This window comes from Physeter macrocephalus, chromosome 15 (assembly GCF_002837175.3).
Source record: "Physeter macrocephalus isolate SW-GA chromosome 15, ASM283717v5, whole genome shotgun sequence".
Lineage (NCBI taxonomy): Eukaryota > Metazoa > Chordata > Mammalia > Artiodactyla > Physeteridae > Physeter > Physeter macrocephalus.
In genome coordinates, this window is record NC_041228.1 from 74,695,507 (window position 1) to 74,722,072 (window position 26,566).

At 41.0% G+C, this 26,566-nt stretch overlaps 1 protein-coding gene across 6 annotated transcripts in view; it reads left to right on the plus strand.

The window, feature by feature from the left end:
- The window catches only part of TOX (thymocyte selection associated high mobility group box), a 302,864-nt gene that overhangs the window by 144,240 nt on the left and 132,058 nt on the right, over positions 1 to 26,566 (plus strand). For 5 of the 6 annotated variants that reach the window (XM_028500656.2, XM_028500655.2, XM_024127037.2 and 2 more), the window contains 2 exons: positions 4,682 to 4,747; positions 22,947 to 23,189. In XM_028500656.2, coding sequence (XP_028356457.1) covers positions 4,682 to 4,747; positions 22,947 to 23,189 — 309 coding nt within the window. The remainder of the gene's footprint in view (positions 1 to 4,681; positions 4,748 to 22,946; positions 23,190 to 26,566) is intronic. The other variant, XM_028500657.2, reaches the window with a different exon arrangement.

Here is a 26,566-nt window from a genome sequence, read left to right on the forward strand (position 1 = left end):
CCTAGGATGCTTAGATATATTTTGAAAAGTTATAATGCCTAAATTCAGCTGACTTCTAAGAATAATAACTGTAACAAACTGAAAGAGTAAGGAAATGAAGTTAGTTATTTTTAATAAAATCATGTTATTACAACAGTTATGAATAAGGTTCATCTAATATGTGGTCCGGATGAAGTGAACTGGGGTCATTAGTGTAATAACGCAAATACTGTGCCTTCCAGACGGGGGGGTATGCAAACAAGCCACACACAAACCATCGGAGATCTGACCCCCCACTTACTATCTGCGATGGAGTATATAAAACAGTAGCCGTAGAGTCTGCTCCCTCACTTGTTATGGGTGATGGAGTAGATGGGTGATGCAGTGTGTCATAGTGGAAAACTCCTCTACTGGGAATCTCGACCTTGATTCTATGCCCAGATGTACTGCATGACCAGTAAAAAGTCTGTTTCTTCAGTGATAACATGAGGGGTGCAGATATGATGCCTTCAGGGACCTTCCCAAGACCGAAATTCCAGGACTCTGTGCACTGTAATTCAACTTCAGATGGCAACGAGACATAAAGCCAAGCCACAGGATGCATTCTAAGAATGTTGCATCAGCACAAGGCCTGTTGAGATCCCTGGAACCAGCTCCTGGACCAGGGTGTGGCTGGGTGGAGCTCTAAGAAGTACAAGGATGACATTAACCTGAAAGCAGCCTGTGGTTGAGAGGGTGGGCTGGGGCCCTGGGATATTGGCTTAGTTTGCGCCCCAGGCTCAGGACTTTGTCCAGACACAGGGCATGACCAGGCTTGTTCTGACATACATATGTCTTTGTTTGGCAACTCAGAATTCTTCACAAAGAGGCCATAAGTTAATTTATAGCCAGATCTCTTGATTCTTGGTCAATCGACGTGTTTTTTAATTGAATAAAAATCTTGACGAAGAACAGGTTCCAGCATTTAAGTATTGGTATCCTGGTTATTTCTGAACATTTTTTTTTTTCTTTGTTAAGAGCTTCTGCTCCTATTTTAATTCTGCTCCAGTTTTAATCCACTGTAAGACTATGAATTTTCCCCTTTCAGAAGCCTTCAAACCATTCTCTAAAAGCTGAATATTCTTCCTCCTCTCAAGTCACTGCCTTCTCTAGGAAGATGATCTATTTAACCAAGCAAATATAGTTTAATTTTTGTTAATTAGACATTGCCTGAGGACTTCTTATATGCCAGCCCTAAGCTATAAAGACACTAAAGATAACCAAGATGTGTCCTGTCTTATAGCCCACAGCCCCATGGAGTTAGTCCCCTAGCAACAAAACCTGCCTGGAACCAGAAAGCTACCACAGGGAGCCCAGAGGCTAGAGGCAGCCCTGACTAAAGGGAACTGAGGGATGTAAGAAACATTTTAACAAGTAAAAGGGAAGGAAGGCAGTCTGGACAAAGGTGTGGATGTATGTGACATGCACCGGGGCACAGGAAGTGGGCACGGTGAGGCCAGAGACTCTCACAGCAAAATCACTGTGGCTTCCGCTCCCCTAGAAAGCAGGCAGTAGCGTAAGGTAGAGGTCATCTCTTTATGTGTCTCTACAGTGCAGGTCCTCCAGAGATGAGCTTTCAGAGGGGTTGTGAGTATCTTGATAGTAATAGAAGAAGCCACCTGTAGAGTTCACCAGAGAAACGGAACCAACAGATATATATATAGACAGAGATATACTGATATATATACATATATATATATATAGACAGAGGCATGGGGAGAAGGAGCTGTGGGGAGAGAGGGGAGGATTTATTATAGGAATCGGCTCATGTGATTATAGAGGCTGAGACATCCCTAGATCTGTACTTGGGAAGCTGGAGACCCAGGAGTTGTCTGTTTTTTCTTCATAAAAAAAAAATATTCAAGCAATAACAAATGGTATAGTTCCTGTCCAAAAGCTGGCAGGCTTGAGACCCAAGAAGAGCTGATGTTTCAGTTGGAGTCTGAAGGCAGGAAGACTGGTGTCCCAGGTCAAGCAGTCGGGCAGGAGGAGTTCCCTTTTACTCTCAGGAAAGTCAGCCTTTTTGTTCTGTTCAGACCTTCAACTGATCAGATGCGGCCCATCCACAGTAGGGAGGGCAATCTGCTTTATTCCTTTTTACCAACTCGAATGTTAGTTTTGTCCAAAAACACCCTCACAGACACACCCAGAATATTTTTCCAAATATCTGGACACCCGTGGCCCAGCTAAATTGACACATAAAATTAACTGTCAAACCACCTCCCTGTGTTTTAAGGCTTAATTATAAAGCATCCAGGAATATTCTGCCAGCCTGACTGCTAAATTGCCAGCTCACTGAGACTCTTGTTTTTTTTTGAAAGCCTCACAATACCATAGAAATTCTGTACAGTATCTCAACGTCATTGAGATACTGTCATCACTCTGCTTTGATAATATATTGACATTATCTTCAGAACTGATGGCTAACTCATCGTTATGGTTCAGAATATATTTATATTTGTTATGGGGGTTACATGCATGTGCTAGAAAGTCAGGCTTCCTGGGTTTGAACCCCAGCCCTGCCTTTTAGTAGCTGTGTAATTTTGAGCCTCTAGCTTTGATTCTCTGTGCCTTTGTAGGTAATAATAATACCTTAGCTCTTTGTTGTTGTGAAAATTAAATCAGTTAATACATGTAAAGATACAGGTAGGCGACAGGCACATAGAATGGACTCAAAAAAATAGTTTTTCCTGTAGCCACGTATCTTTTATTTAAAACGCTGTTTCAGCCTTGGCTCGATATTACTTAAGCGCTGATACTTTTTGAGGAAAGAGTCCTTAGGAGCAGTAACATTGCATGTATTCAATTAGCATACACTTTGGATAGACTAAAACCAAAATTTCAAAGCTTTAGTTGGCTTGAGAATGACACCAGATTTAGAAAATGAGTAAGAGGAGATGAAATAGAAAGTAACACATTTTTAGAATATGCATAGGCAGTGGCGTATTTGACTCACTTCACTACTTCAGTTCAGTTTGCTACAGTCAGAGAAACTGTCCATATTTTAAATGGTTCTTTGGCATCTTAACATTAAAAACATTTATAAACAAACCAACAGTGGGTGGCGGTGGAGAAGTGCTAAATGATGCTCTTTGTTAGGTTTTGAGCCGGTAGGAGTAACAGGCGGATTGATTGGGGCTAGACTATCTTTGGGTGGAAGGCATTCACCTGACTGATGGAAAACCAACCTTGGGTAAGTCACTCGGACTCAGGGCACCTACGCCAGATGACAGAGCAACCACACTGTCCAGCTGTTCTTTTCTGGGTGTGCTATTTCTGATCTGTCCGAACAACCACATCTTTCAATGAGTGACTTCAGATCTGTTTAGGTAAGTCTGTTCACAAAACATGAAACACATTTGCAGGATGATGTGTGAGGAAATCCTTTGGTTCTTTGAACTTGATGGGTGCTTCAGTGTCCTCAGGGAGGTCTTTAGTTGTGCACCTCACGTTTACGTGACTCTTCAGGGCACTGACTGCCGCTGACTGTAGTTCAGAGCCGGTTCCGAAGCTGCGGTGTGTCCCCAGTGTTCGCAGGGCCTCTTATGCCATGTCTATAACACGGTTTTCCAGCGGTGTAAAAGTGCGTCCACAGAGCTGTGCGCGTGTATCTCCATCAGGAACACCGTTCTGTCTTGAAAAATAACTTCTCAGATTTTCAAGTTCCTGGGTCTGAAACTAGTCTGCAATGAAAGTACCTTCAGACTCAGCTCTTTGAAGCTGGCTGTATTAGTCCATTTGATTATTTCCTTGGGAAAATTCTTCTTTTAACTAAAAGGGAAATGCTTTGCCCGTTTATCAAGTGACTAAAGATAGCTGAGGATTAAGTCTGAATGGAGTGATTACTGCTTTCGGAAACCCGAATAATGAAAAGTACGCTGTTGTTGTTGTTTGAACTCTCCCACAGCTCTGCACTCGAACTGCCCCCAGGAATTTTCTCCTCCCATCTTGTTCCTAATTTGTAAATTCCTGTACAGATTTCTATGCATTTGTAATACTTAACATTAGTTCTGTGTCTTTGAAAAACTTTGGAGAGGAAAATTTAGTCATCGAGCCTGTATATTTTTATTGTTATCCATTATTATTATCATTCTTAGCCATGCTTGTAGTGGCACGTGCTCTTTTCAAATATTATTATGAAATTCTTTAATCATAAGGCTATTGTGATGAAGCCAATTTCAGTCTATTACGAAAACGCTGCACTTTTTCATTTTTGAGAGCCAAACTCAGAATGCATTGAGCTGTGCCTCAGTATATTTTCCATTATCCTTTTCTTTCAGAAATCATGCCATCCACTTAATACTTCATTACAACCGAACTGCAATATGTATATACGTGGTACGCAAAATGAGCCATTTTGTTTTAAAACAGATTGCAGATGAAAGGAAACCATTCATTTCTTGCTTGCTTGCTGTAATTACTAGAGCACTAATTACTCCAAATCACTGACATCCAGGGTCAGGAAAATGACAACAGAAACATCAAAGAATAGATGTGGCTCTCTTGCTGTGACAGATTTTCCGTATTTCCAACCAGAGTATTTTTTTTTTTTTATGGCTACTGTTTTCCAGTTTGATGGTGGAAAAACAAAACAAAACAAAAAACAACAACAAACATGCACACAGTCAAGATTGCTGAATGTTTACTATTATTTCATTCGCAGTTTGACGGTGAGAACATGTATATGAGCATGACAGAGCCGAGCCAGGACTATGTGCCAGCCAGCCAGGTGGGTTAATTAATCTTCTCTGCCTTGTTTCAAATTGTAATTAAACAAATTCAAAGAGTTGCATTGCAAATGAGTAGCACTATCAGTAACTGCGGCAATCAGGAATAATCATAATTTATCAACAAGCATTTAAGCCTTGTTTCCAGTTAATGAGATCGAGCTGATAAAACACCGGAGTTGGCGTTTGTTGAAAGATAATACCTTGCTTCCTCTCCAGAACAGCAAGCAGCTGTTTTGCCAGCATGATCTTTCCTAAACAGTTGTTTTACCTTTAGGAAATAAAGTCTTTACAGGTGCAGGTTATTTGAGCTTCTGACTATAGATGAGTTAATTGTTATAAGCTACAGATGTCACAGATAGCGTTAATTATCAATTATTGGGGCAGTTTTCAATAAAATGTTACATTGATCACCAGAATCGCAGGGCCAGAAAGCGCTCCATGGCTGTTTTCAAGCCAAAATCCGTGATATGATGGGAAACCTTTGAAGGGCACGTTTGTATCCATTTCACCGGGAATGGTTGACAAGGTATTTAATCATGAGAAGTGACAACGAAAGTCCAATGAAAATGTAAATGGTTACATTTATAGAAGTGAAGGCTTGGCTATTTATTTTTAGATACTTAAGACCAGGCCCCTTGATCCACAGAGGCCGTTTGAAGCAAAATGGTAACTGCCCTAGGGGGCCACTATAATATGATAGTGTAAGAACCTTGGAAGCAAAAACAAATAAATGAATAAATGAAAGTGAGGGAGAGTTCACAGGAGCATCGTGTGGACTTGCACGTATTTTTTTCTGGAAGAGTAAAACCATGGTAGCTTGGAGTGTCATGTGTCAGTAACTATAGCATAAACTCAAACATTGAAAACAGTTGTTTTCATATCCGCCCAAATAGATTTGATAAGTGGGAAGGGTGGGGGAATAGGGAACAAAAATAGAACTATTTTTCTTCATGGTGCTTGTCAGTGACTTAAATCTGGTGTATGTGTCAGGGGTGCACTTTATGGGGCTTTGAATTTTCTCTAAGAACAAAATGTCTCAGGCTTAACTCAAAACAGAGGCAGGCCTGCCTCTCCATGCACTTTGCATTTAGAAGTCATTATGATCACTGCCTTCTCTGGCAGACATTCTGGAAACTATACTATATTGTTCAGATGAGAAGGTCATCATTAAGTTCAAAGTTCCGGACTACATTTCCTTCCATTCAACTGAGTCGATCACTCTCAGAATACCTTTGGAAGGCTGGGCTTTGCATTTAGAATTTTTACTTAACTGAATTCATTCAGCTAAGTAGCTGGCAGGATCCATAGGTAGTTCTGAGTAGGACTGTTTGATTAAAAAATGAAAAATGTTACTATTAATTTTCTTCCAACCATCAATCCCAAAACTGTACTGACAAGTTTAGTATTACTATTAGATTAAAGCAACCTGGTATCATCTCTTTGTTGCCTTTAGGGTTTTGAAGTGTAAGGGCTAATTGAATTTGTTTGAAACAGTAGAAACACAAACTCAATAAATGATTGCTGTTATAAAGCAGCTGCTCCCTTTCAGAGACTCATTATGTCTGTCTTAAAGACTTTCGGATAAAGGATTGGAAATTCAAAGCATATACATTATAACAACTTAGATTTTTAAATTCAAGTACAATGAATAATATTAAACCCTGACTAAAATCAAACAACTGACATTCTTCTTCTTAATATTTCAGTCAAGAGTTACCAAGAATGTTTTAAATACCAGTGGTAATCTATGAAGGAGTAAAGGGCTCCAGATACTGTATGTGCTTTGTAAAGATACAGCAGGTTTGCGTGCCTGAAGCAAACTATTTTTTCATAGTGCAGCACATATGAAAATGTTTTTAGAATGTGCTATTTTACACTTAACATTCCTTTTGTTTACTGTAATATGGTATATTCAAGAAGTCATTACCTGGTATTCTTTGGGGAATTTTAATCAATTTACCCCTTTCGGCAACTATAAATAAGATTTTCGTCATCCTGCGGGAAAAAAAATAGCTTTGTTCTTTTTCCTACATAACATCAAACATCTGCATAGTTTAGTAATCCAAGACAACTTGCCTCTTAAGTATCTCTCAACAATTTTAATTCCTGTTCAACTGTCAAATCAGTACATGCTTTGGGACTCACAGACTAAGTTGCTAAGTAGTAGCATATGGCACACTACTGCTCCTGTGATGCTGCTGCGGGCAAATAGCATGATTCCAAACTTGAAATGATTTTATAGAAAGCCAGTGCTGGAATGGCTCCAGAAATGGAAGGACACTGTAAAAATTAATGATATTCCTTTAGACAGTCCCAGAGGGCTCTCTGGCACTACCTACTGCGTGAATTCTATACCTCTTAAGCTAGTGTATACAAATCCTTAAAATTTCTTGCATATAATTTTGTAATTGATAGGCAGCTTTTACATCGAATATACCACCCTATAATAAGCCTGACAAGTATGCAATAAAAACCCATGACATTTCCAGTTCTCCCGGCTTCGTTCTTAGAATATTGACTGTTTTCTCCTATGATAGCCCTAAGTGTGCTGGCCACTCAGTGCTTTAGACACCATTTAACTTTTTCCTACTCTGGGTAGCATTCGAACCATGCAATGCGAGATTTCTTTGTGGGTTTCTAGACCCTGGCTAAGGGGGCCCATGTTGCTTGATACCTCATGAACTTGCAGGCTCCCTTCTGTATAGTTTGGGGGAAGATGTGAGCGGCTAATGGACGGGAAGCCAGACGTGAGGAGGGGCCACTGGCCATCACACACTCCTTTGTCATTCTTCACCTGTCATGTTGGATCGACCAGCATGCCGAAGGGCACAGCAAGGGGGAGGAAGGGGACTGGCTGTCCACCGGAGCTCCGCCCCTCCCCCAGGACAGCCCAGGCCCCCTCACGCTGGGGATCGGGCCTTCGCCTTCCCTGAAGACTCAAGCTCCCTTCACCAGCCCCTGCAATTCTAGTACCTTCTGTCATTCCTTACATGTGATTGATTATGCTCAAGATATAAATGTTCATTTGAATCAAGTACATACATCAGAGGAAACAAGCGGAGTCTGGTTCTCTTGATAGGAACTTTCTGTGGCACCAAGGTCATTTATCTATTTACTCGTTTTTTCAGCTTTCTTTTCCTCATTCTTTTTCTTCTATGGAAGTTACAAAAATATCATTTTCCAGGACTACCTATTCATTCCATGCTTTCCACCCACACTGGCAACATTCTTCACCAGTTCCGTGGACATAGGAACCCTTCACTTCTCACCTGTGTCTCAGCTCAGGAACTGTGTGGAAAAGATTGAGAAGGACTGTTTTTTTTTAAAATGTGTGTGTGTGTGTGTGTGTGTGTGTGTGTGTGTGTATACACATACACACAAGAAATAATCACCTGACGGGGAAAATCAGAAGATTTTTCTGGTGTCAGATCACGGAGAAGATTTGGTTACTTGATTGAACCATGTTTTTTCATAAATCACTTCCTCCTTGACCTTGGCCTTGACTCCAGTAATCCATTTCTTTCTGCTTGTTTTCCCTCTTTATTTCCTTGCTTCCTTCGTTCCTTCTCCACTTCTTCGTATTTTCCTTACATCCTCCTTCCTTCCATGAACATTTATCCTTTAAGCTTGATCTCATTTTTGTTGTTAATTCTGCACATCATAGTAAACCCTGAGTATCACATGTCCTGACCTAAGATCCTGTTTTAGATGATTTTCAGGTTGTCATCACCTTTCTCTGCTGCTTTTTACTTCCTGCACTGGAATTGTCTCTCTTGCCTGGTTCCTCAAATTTCAAGATTAAAAATAACTATGATAAAATAAAGCAATATTATTTCTTCCTGGAATCTTACAGCTAAGCATCTAACGTGCATTTTGTACCATCCATCTTGAATGGAAAAGTTGAAGAGCGTCATCTAGGGCAGCTCTCGTGTGAGTTTCAGGTTTGATTTCTAACCTCCCTGGGCGCCTGTCCCTAACAGCAGCTCAGACTCCACGTATCCATTCGTCAAATTGAAATTCATCGCCTCCAGCCCACTCCCTCACCCCAAACTTCTTTTTTTCCTATACTGCCCGTAGTCGTGAGAGTTAACACCACCCCCGACCCGGTCACCCAAGACAGAAACTTGAAGAGTCTCCCTTACACCCTCAGCCCTGAGTTGATCCCAGATGGTTCTGACTCTACTTCTCTGCATCGCTGCTGAGTCTGTCTCCTCTTTTCCTTCTGTGTAATTACTGCCGGAGCTCTGGACCTCAAAGGTTCTCATCAGCTCAGCTCCTTTCCCTCTCTCCTCTTGCTGTTGCTGAACGATCCATGTTCCTTCCTTACTTACACACCTGCGTGCCTCTCCAGCATCTGGTTGGAGTTATCAAGGCGCACATCTGCCCTGCTGTGGCGCGAAGCCTGCCCGCCTGACTGTGGTAGGACTCGCCCTTCTTTCTCTCTGGATCTCCTGTGCTTAGAGGGTGCCTGACACGTTGGAAGTGTGCAGCATTGTTTTGTGTACATGTTTTAATCACATGAATTCTCTGAGTCTTCTACTTGCAGTGGTTTTCAGCCCTCCTGTGCAGACATTTAGCAAATCTGGCTATGCCCATTCCATTCCAGGAGCACCCCTCCTCCTGGGTGTCAGCGCCTTGCACATTAACAAAAGACACCAGCGCTCCTGTCTCCTCAGAGAATTATTTCAAGCCCAAGACTCAGAGAACTAATGTGATAATAGACTAGATAATAACAGGCATTTATTCTTACGGTAATATCGGATTGCTCTTTGTCACATGCAAGATAATGGCAGCAGAACCAGTAGGACTTTCCAAGTTCTTTTCTGTGCAGAGTGTTCGCTTAAATCTACTGTTAGAATTGTAATATTTTGAGGTTTGCAAACATATTAATAGCTATATCTGTATTTTTAGTTACATGTTTTCCTAATGAGAAAATTCTCAGGGTTAGATAGAATATAAATGAGGTATGACAACAGGCCCTGGAAAGTATAATATTTTTTAAGAGCACTTTTGAAAAAACATCTCTTGACTTAGGCCATAAAATTTCCATGATCATGACATAAATTTGAACTATAAATTAGACCAATTACTTTTAGATCGGTTCCTTTTGGCAGAAATTTCGGGAGTAAGGTCAGCTTGACTTTTTGACCATTCACCCGGTAAAATAGCAAAGCTGCCAGGCTTTGAGTAATCTAGTTAGTCCAACAAAGTCTGACATCTTAACAAGCCCAAACTAGTTACTCAAACCAGTCTTCAGTGTAACGTTCAAATGGTTACTCTGCGCAGTCCCGGAGGTATTCATTACAGACAAAATTGCTCTTTCGCCTTGCATACAAGCTGAGTTTTCAATGGGAAATGAAAGGATGCCTGGAAAAATAGGCCACCTAATTAAGTTAAACTACTCTAGCATTTGGCTTGACATCTTCATTACTCAAAATTAAAAAGATGCTTCACTTGAGCACACAAGTTACTATTGTTTATGTTGTTTTCTTCCTAAATTGGCTTCTTACATGGAAATCTGTTTTTCAGAATTATATCTTGAAATAGCTCACATATTTCATACAGTTTATAAAAATGTCTTAATAGCTGTATGGATACTGAATACCGGCGCCAGGCAAATATATATCTTAGGGCTCTTGATAGTCAAGCACACATTAGTCTTTCTGCAGATTTTCTTGGTCATTTACATTTTGGTATGGTTGAAATTTAGATGATTTTTTTTACCCACCCAATCTTTATCATTATTATTAGTTGGGTATCGACTCTGTAACCTATAAATGATCCGTTACATGAGAAACAAAATTCCTCAAAAAAATTTTAAGTAGACAGTAAAATCTAAACTGAAATTCATTTGTCCAGTAGAAGTGTTTTATATCAACTTCTCTAGCAGAGCTATTTTGGGAACATTTTAAAACACAAACACATGTAGAGCACACCATCTACTGATTGCCAGTTCCTACTCATTGACACTAATGAGGCTGCTGACAGGTTAAATGTCGTGTATCATATACATTTCCAAGCTGTGGGATTTGCGAATACGAGACTCATTTTTTATTTCAGAACATGAATGTTTGTTGCCGAGTATGCTTGAGAATTTTATTATAGTTGTCTAATAGTATGTTTTTTCAAGCATTAGGCAAATGCATTTCAGTGATAAAAATTATGAAACTGTCTGTATGGAATAGCATGTGTGACAAAAACAGATTCTCCAAAAGCATCGAGCTCCATGTGGAGGATGGTTTGCTCAGAGGACAGCTGTCAAGTGACACCAAGACATTTAGGCACCAGCAAGAGGTGCTGTGACACTAACACACAGCCTGACCAGTTATACAGTTGATTTTGATACGTTTTGAAAGCGGCCCTTTAGCTTGTTCAGAATCGTATTTTTTTGCAGACGTTTTTCTTTAGCACGTGAGCAGTGATGAAAAACTAAATGATCCTTCCTGTTAAATTTTGCAATATATGTATATATGTGTTAGATTTTTTTTTCTATCACTCATAATAAACCTGTCACTAAAGAATGTCTAAAAACTAGGTATGATATTCAAGTTAAGAATAGCAATATGTTGCATGATGTTATCTGTCCATGCCAACTCTACCTCCAAGACACTTTAAGATTGTTCCAAACAAACACTAAAATTTCATTATGCCAGTATGTCAAGTGGAAGCGATTTCACCCATTTTTAGTATAAGAACACTGAGGCTTAGAAAAGCTGTTTTTCCACCCACCCCCTATATCTTCTGAGACCACCTTCTTCATATCCTCACCTGCCACCCAGACACCTTTAAAAAAGTGTCAAGTTTCCCTTTGCAAGTTTCAGTTCCTTGGTTTTGGAGCAGACTTAGCTGGACTTCCCAGAAACACAAAGAGTTTCAGTTTCATCTTCATCCCATATTTTCTTTCTTTCTCCTGTGTTTTTCCTGATCTATGTTACTTCGCCGTTTGGACACAAAAATTTCTAACTATAATCCTAATGATTTGAGAGTAACTGGTGGCTATCTTGGAAAATGCTCTCCATACATTCCTTCCTCTTTGTAAGTTATGATCATTGATCCTGTTGCAAGCAAAGTCAAACAAGTGACTTCTTGGTTTTGGCATCAGATTTTTCAAATAGAACAGCCTGGTCTGAAACTCACGAGGGCTCTGAGGGTCATGATTTGAGACCAGTAATGAAGCCTTCCTTGGAAGTGACTGGGCCTCCTAGCATTTCAGGAGAAGTCCTGCATTCAAGAACAGCTAAGCCCATTGTGAGTAGTTATTTTCTGAACTCACAAACCAGAGTGGCCGTGGAGGAGTGGGAGCTGGGGGCAGGGAACAGAATTGCAGGGATAGAGCAGGGCCAGCGCCCTGTACGGAAGTTGCCTTCAGGGAAGCCTGAACTCACCTGTACTGTGAGCACTGAGCTGTTTATTTCTTATGCCCTGACTTCAGTTAAATGTCTTGCTTGCCAAGACGATGGTAACTTTTAGTAGGAAGCTTCTGCTTGGCTGGAAGTTTAGGTTAGCACTCCCCTACCTCCATAGTAAAGAACGAAGCCGATCCATGATAATAACAGCCGTCAGTTGGCAGCTACCTGTGTCTGTAAGGAACTAAGCAAAGGCCTTGCACGCATTATCTCATGTAATCCTTACAACAGTTCTTGGAGGATGAAAATGATAGAGGGACTGGCCAAACACCAAAAAGATAGTACATATCCCAGCTAAGTTTCTGGCCCGGAAAGGCCTAATGCCCAAGTCAGCCTCCATCCATGGGCAGCAAGGCCTCACTGTATTTTAGAACTTGAAGGGCAAAATGTTGATGTGCTAACCTCAGTCCTTGTTAGTATTCAGATAACTAACTGCGTGTGTTACCGAGTGTGGGAATACTCTGAGAAACAGCAGGTTGGACCAAATGATGTTTGACCATCTCTTCCCTACCAAAGCAGCAATTTCGTGTTTGTTGAAACACACATATAAGCTGTGCAGAGGTGAGGTGTTTTTTTGCAGTCCCTGGCTTCTTTTATCCAAAGCGGTGATTCCTTCTTTCCCCTCTTTTCCAGCCTTTTCCAAACCTTTGCCACCATAGCTGTCCCCTTTTCCTCTGTATCTTCATTGCTTTTCTTGTCTGGGTCCAGGACTCTTCCCCTTCTTGTCGCTTTTCCTTTTCTCCACCAAAAGATAAACGAAGTATAGGAGGTCTTTCCATCAAAGACGTCGCACCGCTTCCGCTGCTTTCTCAGGGATCCTGCTCCCGGGTAACCGAAGGAGGAGGAATTCTATCTTTTTTAAACTCAGGAAATTATCTCCAATTGTTCATCTTCTTTTTTCCTCGCCCCTGTCTTCAGCTCCGCTTCAGCATAAGCTTTCTTGGTAGTGAAGACTCTAGGAAGCGAGATGGTCCTCATAGACCTAGGGACCCACTTGCAATTGCTTCCTGGTAAAAGATCCAAGCAGTAGGAATTGCCTGTCGGAGTGTGCTGGTCTTTCCTTTTTCTGGCCCTCTTGATTGAGGGAGGAGCCAGACCAGGAGCAGAGGCCATCTGTTTAGCTCCTCTGCTAATCTGGCTTTTTCATGAAGAATGTGGGTTTACATATGCAACATTTACTGATTTCTGTACAAGGGGAAAAAATGAAAACAATGGCCATAAACACATAGAGTGTGTATTTTAAAGTTTACATAAAAATATGTACATATAAAAATAGGCCAACACCGAATGCTTAATTCCATGCTGGCTGCCTATATATGATTTAGCAAAAAGAATCTGACCATAAGCAAAAATCAATTTAGCACAGGTTTCTTAAAAAAGAAAATTTTATTAAAGCTCAAAGGCCGTACATGCTTTAAAATAGTATTTTAAAACCCAAATGCATTGGGCTTCCCTGGTGGCTCAGTGGTTAAGAATCCGCCTGCCCGTGCAGGGGACATGGGTTCGAGCCCTGGTCCAGGAAGATCCCACATGCCGCGGAGCAGCTGAGCCCGTGTGCCACAACTACTGAACCTGCGTGTCACAACTACTGAAGCCCGTGCACCTAGAGCCCGTGCTCCACAACAAGAGAAGCCACCTCGGTGAGAAGCCTGCGCACAGCAATGAAGAGTAGGCCCCGCTCATCGCAGCTAGAGAAGGCCCACGTACAGCAATGAAGACCCAATGCAGCCAAAAATAAATAAATAAAATAAATTTTTTTTAAAACCCCAATGCATTTTATTCAATTACGAAGTGTAAAAAATTCTGTGTGTTGATGCTGTGGGTTTCCCCTCTGCTCAACTAGTTCTCTGAATACAAGCAAATCATTTAACCTCTTTACTCCTCATTTTTCACATCTGCAAAGTGGGAGCATAGTCTCTGAGGTCTTCTCTCGAGTGAGCATTCTGTAGTTTCATTTGAGCATAAATATAGAACTCTAGAACATAATCCTAAGAAAAAAGTGTATAAGGTTATTCACCACGGTGAGGTTCATAACAGAGAAAAATTAGAAATACCCTAAATGTTTGGTAATAAGAAACTGGAATAAATTACAGAACATGCACACCATGATATAATATGTAGTCATTTAAACAAAATGTGATAGATGATATTTATTGACATGAAAAATATTCCCATCTTTTTAAAGTGACCAGGCTAAATTATATGACGGTATAATAATATAGCTTACATTTATTGATAGCTCTTATGAGCTAGTATATTACTCAAATTTAAATAATTTGTAATAATAATTTATAATAATAATGTAATTTGTAATAATAATAGTAATGTAAATCATTATCTCATTTATCTCAATTAATCCTGATATACCCTTAATGAATTGACTACTGTTATCAACCCTACTTTACAGATTTGGGAACTAAGGTTTAGAAGAATTAAGTAACTACACCTGCTAAGAGGTGAGATGAGATTTGCATATAGCATTTCTAGCTCCAAAATCAGAGCTTTATGATCTAACTTCTGTTATTAAAAACAAAACGAAAGCCCAAAACAAGATAGCAAATATGGACTGAAAAGATTCTTGTAAGAATGCACATGTTTTAATAGTGTAGGTTTTTGTTCTTATTTTCCTGAGTGGTTGAATTCGAGTGTTTTTTTTTTCCATGTATATTTTCTTCTTTTTCTCTCATTAACGTGGATTATTTATAAAATAAACCCCCCCAAAATTGTGGAACTGAATCTCAGAACTCAGTGTGAGAATTGAAGACATCTGGAAAACTAAAAAAGATGGACTGTATTTGTACATAAAATCTATGCTAAGCAATGAAATTTTAAATGTTTTAATTATCCCCTTTAAACACTGAATACAGAATGATGACCTATTACCAGAACATCCTTGGGCCCCCACTAGGGTTTCAGCAGTAGCTTCCCCACTTTCATATGCTCTCCCTAGTCATCGTCCATGTGTGGTTTGGGGTGGTGCTGGGGGGTGGGGGGGGGGCCGCATTATTTATTTCCCAGAAACTCTTTTTTAAGCGTGGCCCTAGCAGCAGTCGTGGCACACAGAAGAGTGCTGGACTGCCCTGCGCCGCCCACCCCTGATCTGAGAGCGCTCGGCCCACGGCCCTGACACCCACGGACCCTCAGAGCTTCAGCCTGCTAACCCCGTCGCAAGGTCAGAGCTCTCCCAAACCCAGCCCCAGTGTCAGACATTCTCTGGGGCGGCCTCAAGCTAACCCTGTTTGCTGGTCTCATTGAGGCTTTGCACCCTGGTTCTTAATAATCCAATAAAAACAAGTCCCAGCAGAGGCTCGCATTGGGCTCAGCACCCCAAAGTTTCTTTTGATCACTGGGCTCAGTCTTGCCCTTGAAGTTTTCTTAGATATTGAAGACCTGACCTCCCTGTTGAACCTCCTTGCTGCACTGTCTGGACTCGCTCATTTGTGATGAAGTTTTGTGGTCTTCCCTTCATCACCTACTGCATCTCAGCAGAAGTGTCTGATCTTCAGGTCCTGTCATCAGGGTAAATCTGCTTCTAACAACCTCCCCACCCCCCATCATCCCAGCTTCAAATAATTCCCCTTTCATTTACCCTCAAATATCACTCAGTTTGACCATCGAACATGCTGTTTATTGGAAGCCTAAGTTTTTATATCTCTTCTAACTTACTTCCTTTATGACAAATTCTTATAGTTCTTTGTACCTCAAATTATACTTTGTGGGATGCCTTACACACAGTAGGTACACAACAAATGCTTCGATGACAAATGAAGCTCTCCCTGCCTTTTACTTATTAATAAGGTTACAGAAACTAATGAGCACAAATAAAATAAATGTGGTACGTCCTACCCAAAATGCATTTTGATAACTGTTGCTTGAAAAATTAGTGCACTGTGTGTTTTTAAATGAAGATGATTTATTGCTATTGTCTAACATGTAAAGAAAGGCAAAAAAATGGTTTGCAGGATCGTTGGCTTGAGCACATCAATGGCACTGTTGGACAATTCTTGCTGAGTGTTAAGATGATTTATGTAACAGACCGAAGCTTTCCACAGGAATACATTATAGTTTCCAGCTCTCAACCCTTGTTCATGCAGAGACAAAAGAATCTGAAAAATACCTACTTCTGAAGGTCTTCTCAAAAGAAATTGGAGATGATGTTGATGCTGTTTAAACTCTTTCTAGGGAAATCCCCAGTACATTCAATATCAACTTCTGAAAACATACAGAGGAAGTTTATTATTTTTCTAATGAACTCAATTTACTTTGCTTTTCATTCAGTTATTTAAATTATGCAACAAGAATGTTCAATAATACAAGATGAAGCATGTTTAAACATGGGCATTTTTCTACCCTGAACTTGCAGAAATTATGTTATGGATTAAAAAGTAAGGCATTTCATATAAATTTGATGGCAGTGCTATTTATTTATCTTTCAGATAAAGATCTCTATGAGAAACGTATTTTACAGTGTTATAACCGTAGCCATATTTTTAGTGTATGCATGATTGCATGCAGCCATCCCGTAATTTAAAGATAGGTACAAGATGCTATCTTTTGAATTCTGCTGAGTTATGGGACCTCTTGTCCCCAAAGATTGAATACTCTGTATAATGATTGCAATGTGTGGACAAAAACCCACAAATACAAGGCCCTTCTGGTGGAGAAACTAGATTTTTAGAAGAGAAGAAAAGACAAAGTCCAGTAGAGATTTCCCGTGATTTGTTCCCAGTCAGCATATATTAACACTCTATCTAAACAGTACGAAAACATAAATTCTCTGTCGTCAAAAGAAAAATCAGCCTAATTAACATCCCACCTCCAGATGTAATAATGTAGAATAAGAATAAAAAATAAGAACAGGCTGTAGTGAAAGGAAGTGTGGATTGCAGAAGGAGAAAATAATGTAAACAGGATACCCAGGCCATGGAATATGTAAAGCAAAATGATGAAAAAGAAATGTGAGCATGTCATTAAACAGGCAGGGGAATGAGAGCTTCCAGAAAGCAGGTGAGACGTTTTCCTTCCTTCTTCACTGAGTTGGGGATGCTGGGGGTGGTTGGACATGGGGAAGGACAATGGCTTCAGTCAAGAGGAGGCTAGAAAGGTTCCCAGAAGATCAAATCAAAACAGATCGGAAGGATCTTCTGTTACTTCCCTAACCCAACTCTTGATTCTTGTCTCAAAAACAAACCATCTGATCAGCAATTTGACAGCAGTCTCCCAGGGAATATAGTTTTCCTTCGGACACAAGACAGTATGTTAGAAAGTATAGCTTTTGTTGCAAACTTAGACACTGAAATTCTGCTTCACACATTCATGAGCCTTTTACCTGGGTCAGTAGGATGGAAGTGTCAGGAACTGATCGGCCTGGGTGCCGGCCTGCAGCAGGGTTCTCTGAAGAATCAGAGTTGTGGCCCTCTGCACGTGAGGTCCTTATTGTCTGAGCTCTTCAGCATCTTTGCCTATTCACCATTTCCCACTATCTTTTTATTCTTTAATTTCACAACTGCAATTTAATCCCATTAAAAAAAAAACCAAAAGCTATTTATGGGGAGCAATTAAATACATTATGTATGAATAGGGCTACACTTTGCTTCGATATGAGGTCTGATCAATGGCAAATGTACGGAAATTCCTTTATTACGATGTCTGAATCCTCTCCTATTTGGTCTACAGTTGTTTTCTCAGACATGACCCAATCCATGGCATATATAAACGCATTTAACAATAACCATGGCTATGGCAAAGCTGCCATTTTTCAAGAACTTTCTATGTGGCAGACATATATTATTAGGCTTTTTACCTATCTTATGTTTTCGTTTTCATGCTCATAAGAACCCCATAAAGCAGGTTTTGAAACTGAGGCTCAAAGGAGAAACCTGTCCCAGAACCCACACTAGTAAATGCTTCAGAGAGCCTGCAACAGCCCTGTCTGCTGGACTCCAGAGCCTCCAGTCTTTCCAGCATGTTCCGTGGCCGTCTTATCAGTCACTGAGGAAGCATTATAAGTACTCTCAACCAGTCCAAGATCTGTCACCTCATCAGAGAAAGATGTAGCACTTTGTAAGCTAAATATGCAAATGCCAGTGGTAAGGTTTCAAGAAAATGACTTGAAATAGTCACTGGATCTATTATTTAGAACCATAAAAATAGTCTCTTGAGGATGATAATATTTTGAAATTGCTACTTTCATGCTTCCAACAGTCCCCTTATGGCCTCTGAGAAGTTCACATATAGTCCAGCGTTAGCCAAGCCTCGTGAAAGCACAGCCCATTCTACGCACGTATCATGACTCTTGGCTTCTGCTCCCTGGGCACACAGGGACTCACGGAGCCTCCCACTCTAGGAGAGAGCCGTATCCCAGCACCGGCAGCAGCAGGCGAGTCTCCTGTGTCTAGGACCAGTGAGTAACTTAGGATCCGGGAGAATCTGGTTGAGTAACAGTAAAATAGACTTCTGAGGTCTTTGACTCATTTAGATCATGCAGACTAGCTACGGTTTAGAGCAAATCACTTTGCATGCTGCTTTGTTTCCAGTTTACCCTTCATTAACATGGTGAAGATCCAAGATAAAATTAAACATATTGTCTTGAATTTAATACCGTTAACCCTAAGTACTTTCTCTTCATTTGTGTAGATGGTCACCATTGACTTCTATCATTTCTTGGGGAAGAGACAGCTGCTGAGAAGATTCTGATCTCTAGATTGGGAGGGGTAAAAGGCACTATAAAGGCTGATAAGGAAGATGATGCCGCCTTGAAAGTCCATACCTGCTCTTCTCCAGCATTGTAGTCTGGAACCTAGCCCCCCAGATTCTCAGAAGCCATGGATTGACTCCTTGGTGGTCTCTAACTCAGGCCAAAAAAAGTAGCCCTGTGGCTCATTGGGATATGCAAGGTCTTAGGAAGGATCAAGTGATCTTTGGTCTCGAGAGAATTGGAGAATGACAGTTTTTTTAATACCTGGCCTCACTGAGACTTGAAGGAGGAAAATAAGCCCGAATCAGAAAAGGACCCTGAATCAGGAGAAAGTGCGAGGAATGATTTTCACTGAAGCTTCTCTGACTACTCAGTCCCTGGTCTCATCACCAATGTCCCTGTTTCTGTGCCCAGAGCACCCTCTCATGCCCTCTCTGTCCACTTGTCTAGTGAGGCCCTTGCTGGTAGCCATCCCCAAGGGATCCTGATGCGGAACCAAGGCTTCCGCCAGGCCCTTAGCTAGCTGCAGTAGGGATTAGGTTCCAGCAACCTCTGAGAGCCAGGGGGCCCCAAACTCGCCCTTAGGAATCCTCTGGGACTTCTGTGTTACCAGGGGATGGTGAGTGCAAACCACTTCAAGGGGACAGATCAACAGCCAGGGAGGGACACCAAACTACCCTACCCCAGCCTTTCTCAGGCTGCTTAAGCCTTTACATCTTTAACAGGGTACAGTACTCTGGGCTTCCCAACGTGCTGAGCGATCAGCGTTCCGTACCATGCGGTCACCTAGCCAGTGCGTTCCTGGGAATACAGGATGTTTATTCAAGCCCATGGCATAACAGTGGTATAGTCATAACCTTCATGCCTTTGAGAGTCATCTTCGCATTCATTCCTTTCTTCTTGTATGCATTCATTCAGTGATTCATTTGTTAATTCATTCAACAAACGTTGAACACTGATTGTAACCAGGCAGCTTCATGGGGAATGAGGGAAAGTACTGAATCATGCGCGATTGTTACATCACCCCCAGAACTGCAGATTGCCTCTTAATATATAACTTACTGTGGTTAAGTCAAACTTATTAGGTTTTAAGAAATCAAAATAAAGATGTCATGCCGTGGAAGTCAATGTTGAAGAATTAGCTAATTCATTTCCAAATTTAAAAAATAATTAGTAATTAGTCTGGCATTGAAGTTTTTGTGAGTTCTGTGACATTTTGACATTCATACAATTACCGTGATACTTTTATATGGCATCGATTACATTGTAATAGGCTCCTGGCAAATAACCATCTCATGACTTCTAATAGAAACTACTAAGTAACCTTTTGTTGTTAAAATTCTTGATCCACATAACTACCCATTACCAGTTAAGTTGTGGAATCTGTGGTTTTGGTATGTAAGTGCACGGATTAAATAACATTCATGTGTAATTACATGAAAATAAACCATGTAGCTTAGTTAAATTGCAGTACAACTGTTATCACTGGACGTAAAGTGATACCAATTAAACCTTCCTTTAAAACACCGCAAATTAAGATTTAACTACTGGAGAAATTCTAGAATGTAAAGTTATAGTACACCATAGGTAGACTAGCCCCTGGCTATTTTCAGAGGTTTAATGGCATTTATAAAGTTAAAAACATCTTTTTTCCTTTATGGCTGGCATTAATTGTATCTTATTCAGGAAGGTTTCAAACAGATGTCAATTAACTTCTTAAAAGATACGTATCAACAAGTTCAGCCTTTGAAATGTTGACAGAAAGACAAATTGTGTATACTTGTGCTCTTATAGGGTAAATATTTGATTTTAATGGCATGGGCATTGGGGTGGAATTTGGGACGAGGAAAAACCTGATACTAATGCTAATACTAATTCTTAAATTGTGAAATGTTACTGATCAGAAACAGTTGACTATTGGCAACTTTGTATCATTCAACTTAATAAAATCATAGCAATTAAACTAGTTATGGAAGTGTTAGAAATAAAAACGCCTTCCTCCTTCATATGTCCATCCCTCAAATGTACTGAGTTGACTGCTTACCAGCTAAGTGAAAGTTGTTTAACTTCAAACTCTCAATTTTCTCTTCAGGAAAACAGGGTAATAATAGCTACACAGAGGATTATTGTAAGGGCTAAATGAAGACAGCATAGTCAGAGGACTCAATACAGCGCTTTCTACGAAGCCAGCATTAATAAGTGTGCTTGCTTTCCCTCCCACCCCCCACCATTTTGCATCTTTTATGCTTCTTATGTGAATACTTGTACCAGGGGCTGATGGTTTAGGCCTACAGATTAAAGGTCTAAAATATTTTAGGCAAGTGAGAATTTAATCAAACTTGCTGTTTTGACACGGGGCACTAGTATATTTTTCAGACAAGAGGTAGATACTGTAAAGAGGAAAATTTGATAACTTATGATTGAACTTTTAGTGCTGGTGATTTTTTTTCTTTTAACAGAACTTTAGATACTTAAGAAAAATTATCTGCAGAGATGAATTAAATCTTTCCTTCATACGCCCCCAGTCTGTAACCCACACGTGCCTCTACGTGACCACGTCTCAATGCCAGATGTTCCAAGCAGCTCTTCATATAATCGTGTCTCCTGACAAAACCTAAACAAATATATCAAAACTTGTACAACATTTAGCAAGTGCAACTTGAAGGTTTTCTTTCTGTTAGACAAATAGACGTCATCCGGAAAAAAATAACCCCAGGCACTTGGAAGCAGGAGCATGAAGCTAGCTGATTGGCTGAACACCCCATGAATACCCTACACTCCTTTCTGTGGCTCCTACCCTCTGCCTGCTCACTTCCAATCTCGCACACTCCAGCAGGCGCGCTGCTGCCGGACAGGCGAGTCTTTGCTAAACACCCGCGCCCCCCCCCCCCCCCCCCCCCCCCCACACGCCCTGCCTGCTCACTTCCAATCTCGCACACTCCAGCAGGCGCGCTGCTGCCGGACAGGCGAGTCTTTGCTAAACACCCGCGCCCCCCCCCCCCCCCCCCCGTGCTCAGACACTGGGAAGACTCGCGCACGTAGAAAGATAGGCTTGCGAGAGTTACCTGGACCCGCTCTGTTTCCTTCGTATTGTGGCACCTGCTCTCTAAAGACTGCTAAGTGCTGCTGTGTTTTGATATGAATTGGTAACAGTATTTTATTATTCAGTTCCTCCTTACATGTTCCGTGTTTACCACATTCCATTTGTAAGCAGGAGTGTCCTCACATACTCTTGCCTTCCTTCTTTGCTCCCTCCCTTCCTGTTTTATCTGAAAGCTACTTTCGAAAAGAAAAAGCCCCACGTATGTCGTTACTTATTTTACTGATTGACTTTTATTCCTAAATTAGTATTATAATGATATTTGTGTAATTTTGTCTTTCAAAATTGGCCGAACTGCATTTAAATGATCACAGAATGACCTACTGTCTTCTAGGGGTAGATCAAATAAATGTGACTAGCCAGAAATCAAGAAAGCCGTCTTCATTTTTATTTTGATGGCATAACCTTCACGATAAACAGAGCTTTTAGTGGCATTGTCTTCATATATGACACTTTCTCTGAAGTCACACTTACGCAACATGGTTAAGCTACTGCTTTACCAGACTTTTTTCTTTGTCAGTTGTGAGCATGTAGCTCTGCAAAACCCAGAAGCAATTGCCTCGGAACTTCTGGAATTCATTTTATTACATCTCATGACCTGAGCAGTAGAGAGCCCTATGAAACATGTTTGATCAAATATTAATTTTATAAATTGCCTTTCCTTCCCCACAATTCCCATGAAAAAAGGTATTCAGCTAGATTAAAACTCTGGAGCATTTTAATGGGAACTTTGACATCTGTTTGAGTTCAGCTTCTTGGGACAATAAAACTGCTTAATGGCGGCACTCTTTATCCGAGAAGTGGCTATGCCTTCAAGGCGATTTTCTTCCATGCGTGATAGAGAAATTGCAGCAGGATAATCTGAGTGTTTGCAGTGTCTTTGCCAAATCCTTAATGATGCTTGTAATAATATCTGAAAGGGTCATGTGTGTTTGCTCACCACGATGAAAAGAAGGGGATGATAATTTGCATCAATGTCACCGTTGTCTTTTCAGTCCTACCCTGGTCCGAGCCTGGAAAGCGAAGACTTTAACATTCCACCCATCACTCCTCCTTCCCTCCCCGACCACTCGCTGGTGCACCTGAATGAGGTCGAACCTGGTTACCACTCTCTGTGTCACCCGATGAACCATAATGGCCTGCTACCGTTTCATCCACAGAACATGGACCTACCTGAAATCACCGTCTCCAATATGCTGGGACAGGACGGAGCACTGCTTCCCAACTCCATTTCTGTGGTAAGGGTCTGCTTACTGATTGGTGGTGGGGAGCAGGGGACACAGCGAGGACAAGGTCTAAGTTAATGCGAGAAGCTTTCAGTCATCGTAACGTGGCTTTCTGAGACTAGAATGGTTTTTAGCTATGAAATCCTAAATCCATAAATCCTGTAAAATCCTAAAGCAATTTTCCATTTCAGTCAAGGCAAAATCAATTAATTACATGTTTGATCACTCATATTTATAACCCAAAGTCCTAAATACTATTTGACACTGAATGTGTGGTCATATGGTCAAAATGTCTTGCTAGCTTTTAGATAAAACGTTATCATAAAGGTGCCACATCTCATCTAGTGCAGGATTCTTCACCACAAGCAAGATCCCCACTTCTTGTAGGAACTGCTGTGAAAGGTGGCTGCTCCCCCCTATTTTCCGCTCTCAAATTCCACCAATTTATATAATAGGAAAGCAAGAAAACAATTTTCATCTTTATTTTGAAGGTATAATTTGGGCGGTCAAAATTTATCTCTACTAAGGTGTTTCTGTCTCTTGGACTTTGTTTGTCACTTTGAATCTTCTAACGTTCTACACTTCTCAGAGTTAGTGAGACTATGTGTCACCCAGAAGACTAGCAAAAATGGAGTGCCCAGCCCCTACCCAGGAAGTCCAAGAGTCTGTATTTTTTAACACGTATCCCATGCTTGAGAAATACGGACATCATAAAATCTTTCCGTCTGATTTTTATGTCATCTAAAACCTTAATAATTTCTCTGTCTGTATCTCAAGGAGTAGAGAATATTGTCAGTGGTATATGGCCAAGGGCAGAGCTTTCTACCATGTAATGAAACTCTCTCTCAGGTTAACAGTGACTTCTAACGAGCGTTCTTTGGTTTGCGTTGTTCAGTCACTTAACAGTCCAACCATCTCTGTTGCCATTTTTATAAGCCACTGAACAGTTCTGTTATATTCACAACGAACAGATCGATTAACTTGCTCATCTTATGTTGTTTCTGATAGGAAAGCGTTTCATGTTATCACTTACCTAAATCATTTGGTGATATATCTCTAACTTGAGTGACTTCACAAGAAGGTTTTTCTGTTAATCGTGAACATAAAGGGGGGAAAAAGGAGAGTGGAAAGAGGTCCCGTAGTAGTTTTGGGGGAATGAAGCCCTGAGCCTAGTGCCACAGGCCATGGTAGGGTATGGAATTCTCCTCAGAACTGGCAGCTAGCTGGGTGGACAAGAGGGAAGGACTTGTTCCCAGCACCAGCAGGAGCAAAAAACACTCGACACCGTTGTCCCGGTTTTTACATGATACTCCACCTGTATAGATTTATCCTAAGAGTATTAACCGTGACTTCATACAATGGAAGATGGATTTTTTAGAAAACATGCTAAGTGTGTAAATCTGATTAATGTTGTACTTCGAAGTAGCGACCTTGAAAAATCACGTGCCTATTCCTCTTTGGGGCTGAGCCTTCAGACCCAGTTCGCGAGCCAGTAAGGCATCCATGTCATGCTGTACAGACTTCCCTGTTCACTGAGGAGAGGAAGGACGAGCACAGCACATGAAACACCAGTTTTGTCCTCTATGCTTCTTCCTCATGTGCCAGTGAACTTGGGCCAAAGGAGGATAGTGAGATCCTCAGTTCTATAGGTTTAGTCTCAAAACCCTTTTTCTTTTATATAATTTGCCTTCTTAGCAGTCCAGGACCCCCCCAATTCACCATTCACTCTTGAAGAGATGCTTGTGCAACCTCAGTATACCCGCACCTGGAATTGTCCCAGTTTTGCCGCCCTTGCCAAGTCACTCCACCCTCCGATGATGTGCTCAGGACTGGATCTAGTCGCAGCTGTGTAGCACCACTTTCTAGGCCCTTCCTCTACTACGCACCCCTCTTTCCTTGTCACGAGCCTCTGCTCATCCTAATGCTTTATGCTCCTTTCCACCCAACCCACTGTCAGAAACCGGACTTCGGCATTTCCCCATCAACGTGGTATTTCCCTTGGAACTTTTCACACTTTACAAGGCAGAGGGTCCCCGTTCAGCCTAAACTAAGCAAGTGACGCTCTGATTTGCCATTCCAGTTCTTGGCAAGGTGAGTCTATTTGGGTTTTTCATAGGCTGGAGAGACTTTCCAGTACCTCCAAACCGTATTCTGAGGTGGATGTCTAGTTTGCCTCTCACAGTACTGGTCCTAGCATTTTATGCTGTAAGTAAAAAGCTGCTCCAACAAATTAAGTTTTGGCAAGACTTTGGATAGGCTTCAGCACTGTCCAGTAGAACTCTCTGGGATGATGGCTTTTCTGCTGTGCATGCTGTCCAGTGGCAATAGTCACTGGCTGTTGAACACTTTAAATGTGGCTAGCGTGACTGAAAGACTGATCTTTATTTTATTGTATTTTAATTACATTTAAGGTAGCAACATGTACCTAGTGGCTACTATCCTGGACAGCATAGGTCCAGTTAATTATGTTGATTTAACATTAAATCTACAGGAAACCCATTTTTTAAGCCAGCGTGGTCTTGAAGAAAGTAGATTTGGAGAAGAGTCCTTTTTCAAGGCTTGGATCTCTGACTGGATTGCAAGAGCCAGAGTTTGATAATACTGCAGCGTTGCAATAGAAATCTAATAAAGTTGGAAAGGCCGACTTTACTGGAGTCTGCTAATTCCTTTGAGAAACGGGGGGCATCTCCAATCTCATTTTGAGCTGCCATGTGTTTAGCATGCCACTCATCAGTGTGTACATTTTATATGCCTTCTGTGCTCTGAATGTTTGAAAGGGCTCAAATGATTGATAAAATATGGTCACTGTCCTTCAGGAGCTTGTAAACTACAGAAAAAACGTAACTAAGTATGAAACAGTTTGAGTGAAACATCAAGCAGTTAGAGACAGGAGAAGGGCTAAACACAATATTTCTGGCGTGAACCCAGTAGGAATCCTGGTTGGAAGAGATTATAGTCATCTGGTTTGGGTAGTTTATAAAACTTAGTGGAAAAGGTAGGACGGCAGTCAGGTCTTGAAAGATGGTTTCGATTTAGACAAATCAGAAAGGAAAGAAAAGGCATCTAGGAGAGAGAGCATTTGAAAAGCAGGTTGGATATTTTAAGTTAGGAGATTTGACAAAAGGTTTCAAAAATCACTCTGAGGACTGTGGGCTTGATATGATGGAGTCTAAGAAACCAGTGGCTGTTTTCACTCAAGGCAAAAGCATTATGAAAGCAGTGTCATAGGAAAATCCTTCTGGCATCTCTCTGGAGGGATCGCAGTGGCAAGAAACTGGAGTTGTGTAGTCTGAGGAGCCCTCTGTTGCTGTAACTCAGGCAAGGAGTGTGGAGACACACTGGGTGGTGACAGTGAGAACAGAAATACGAGCTCTTAAGTTGTTTGCACA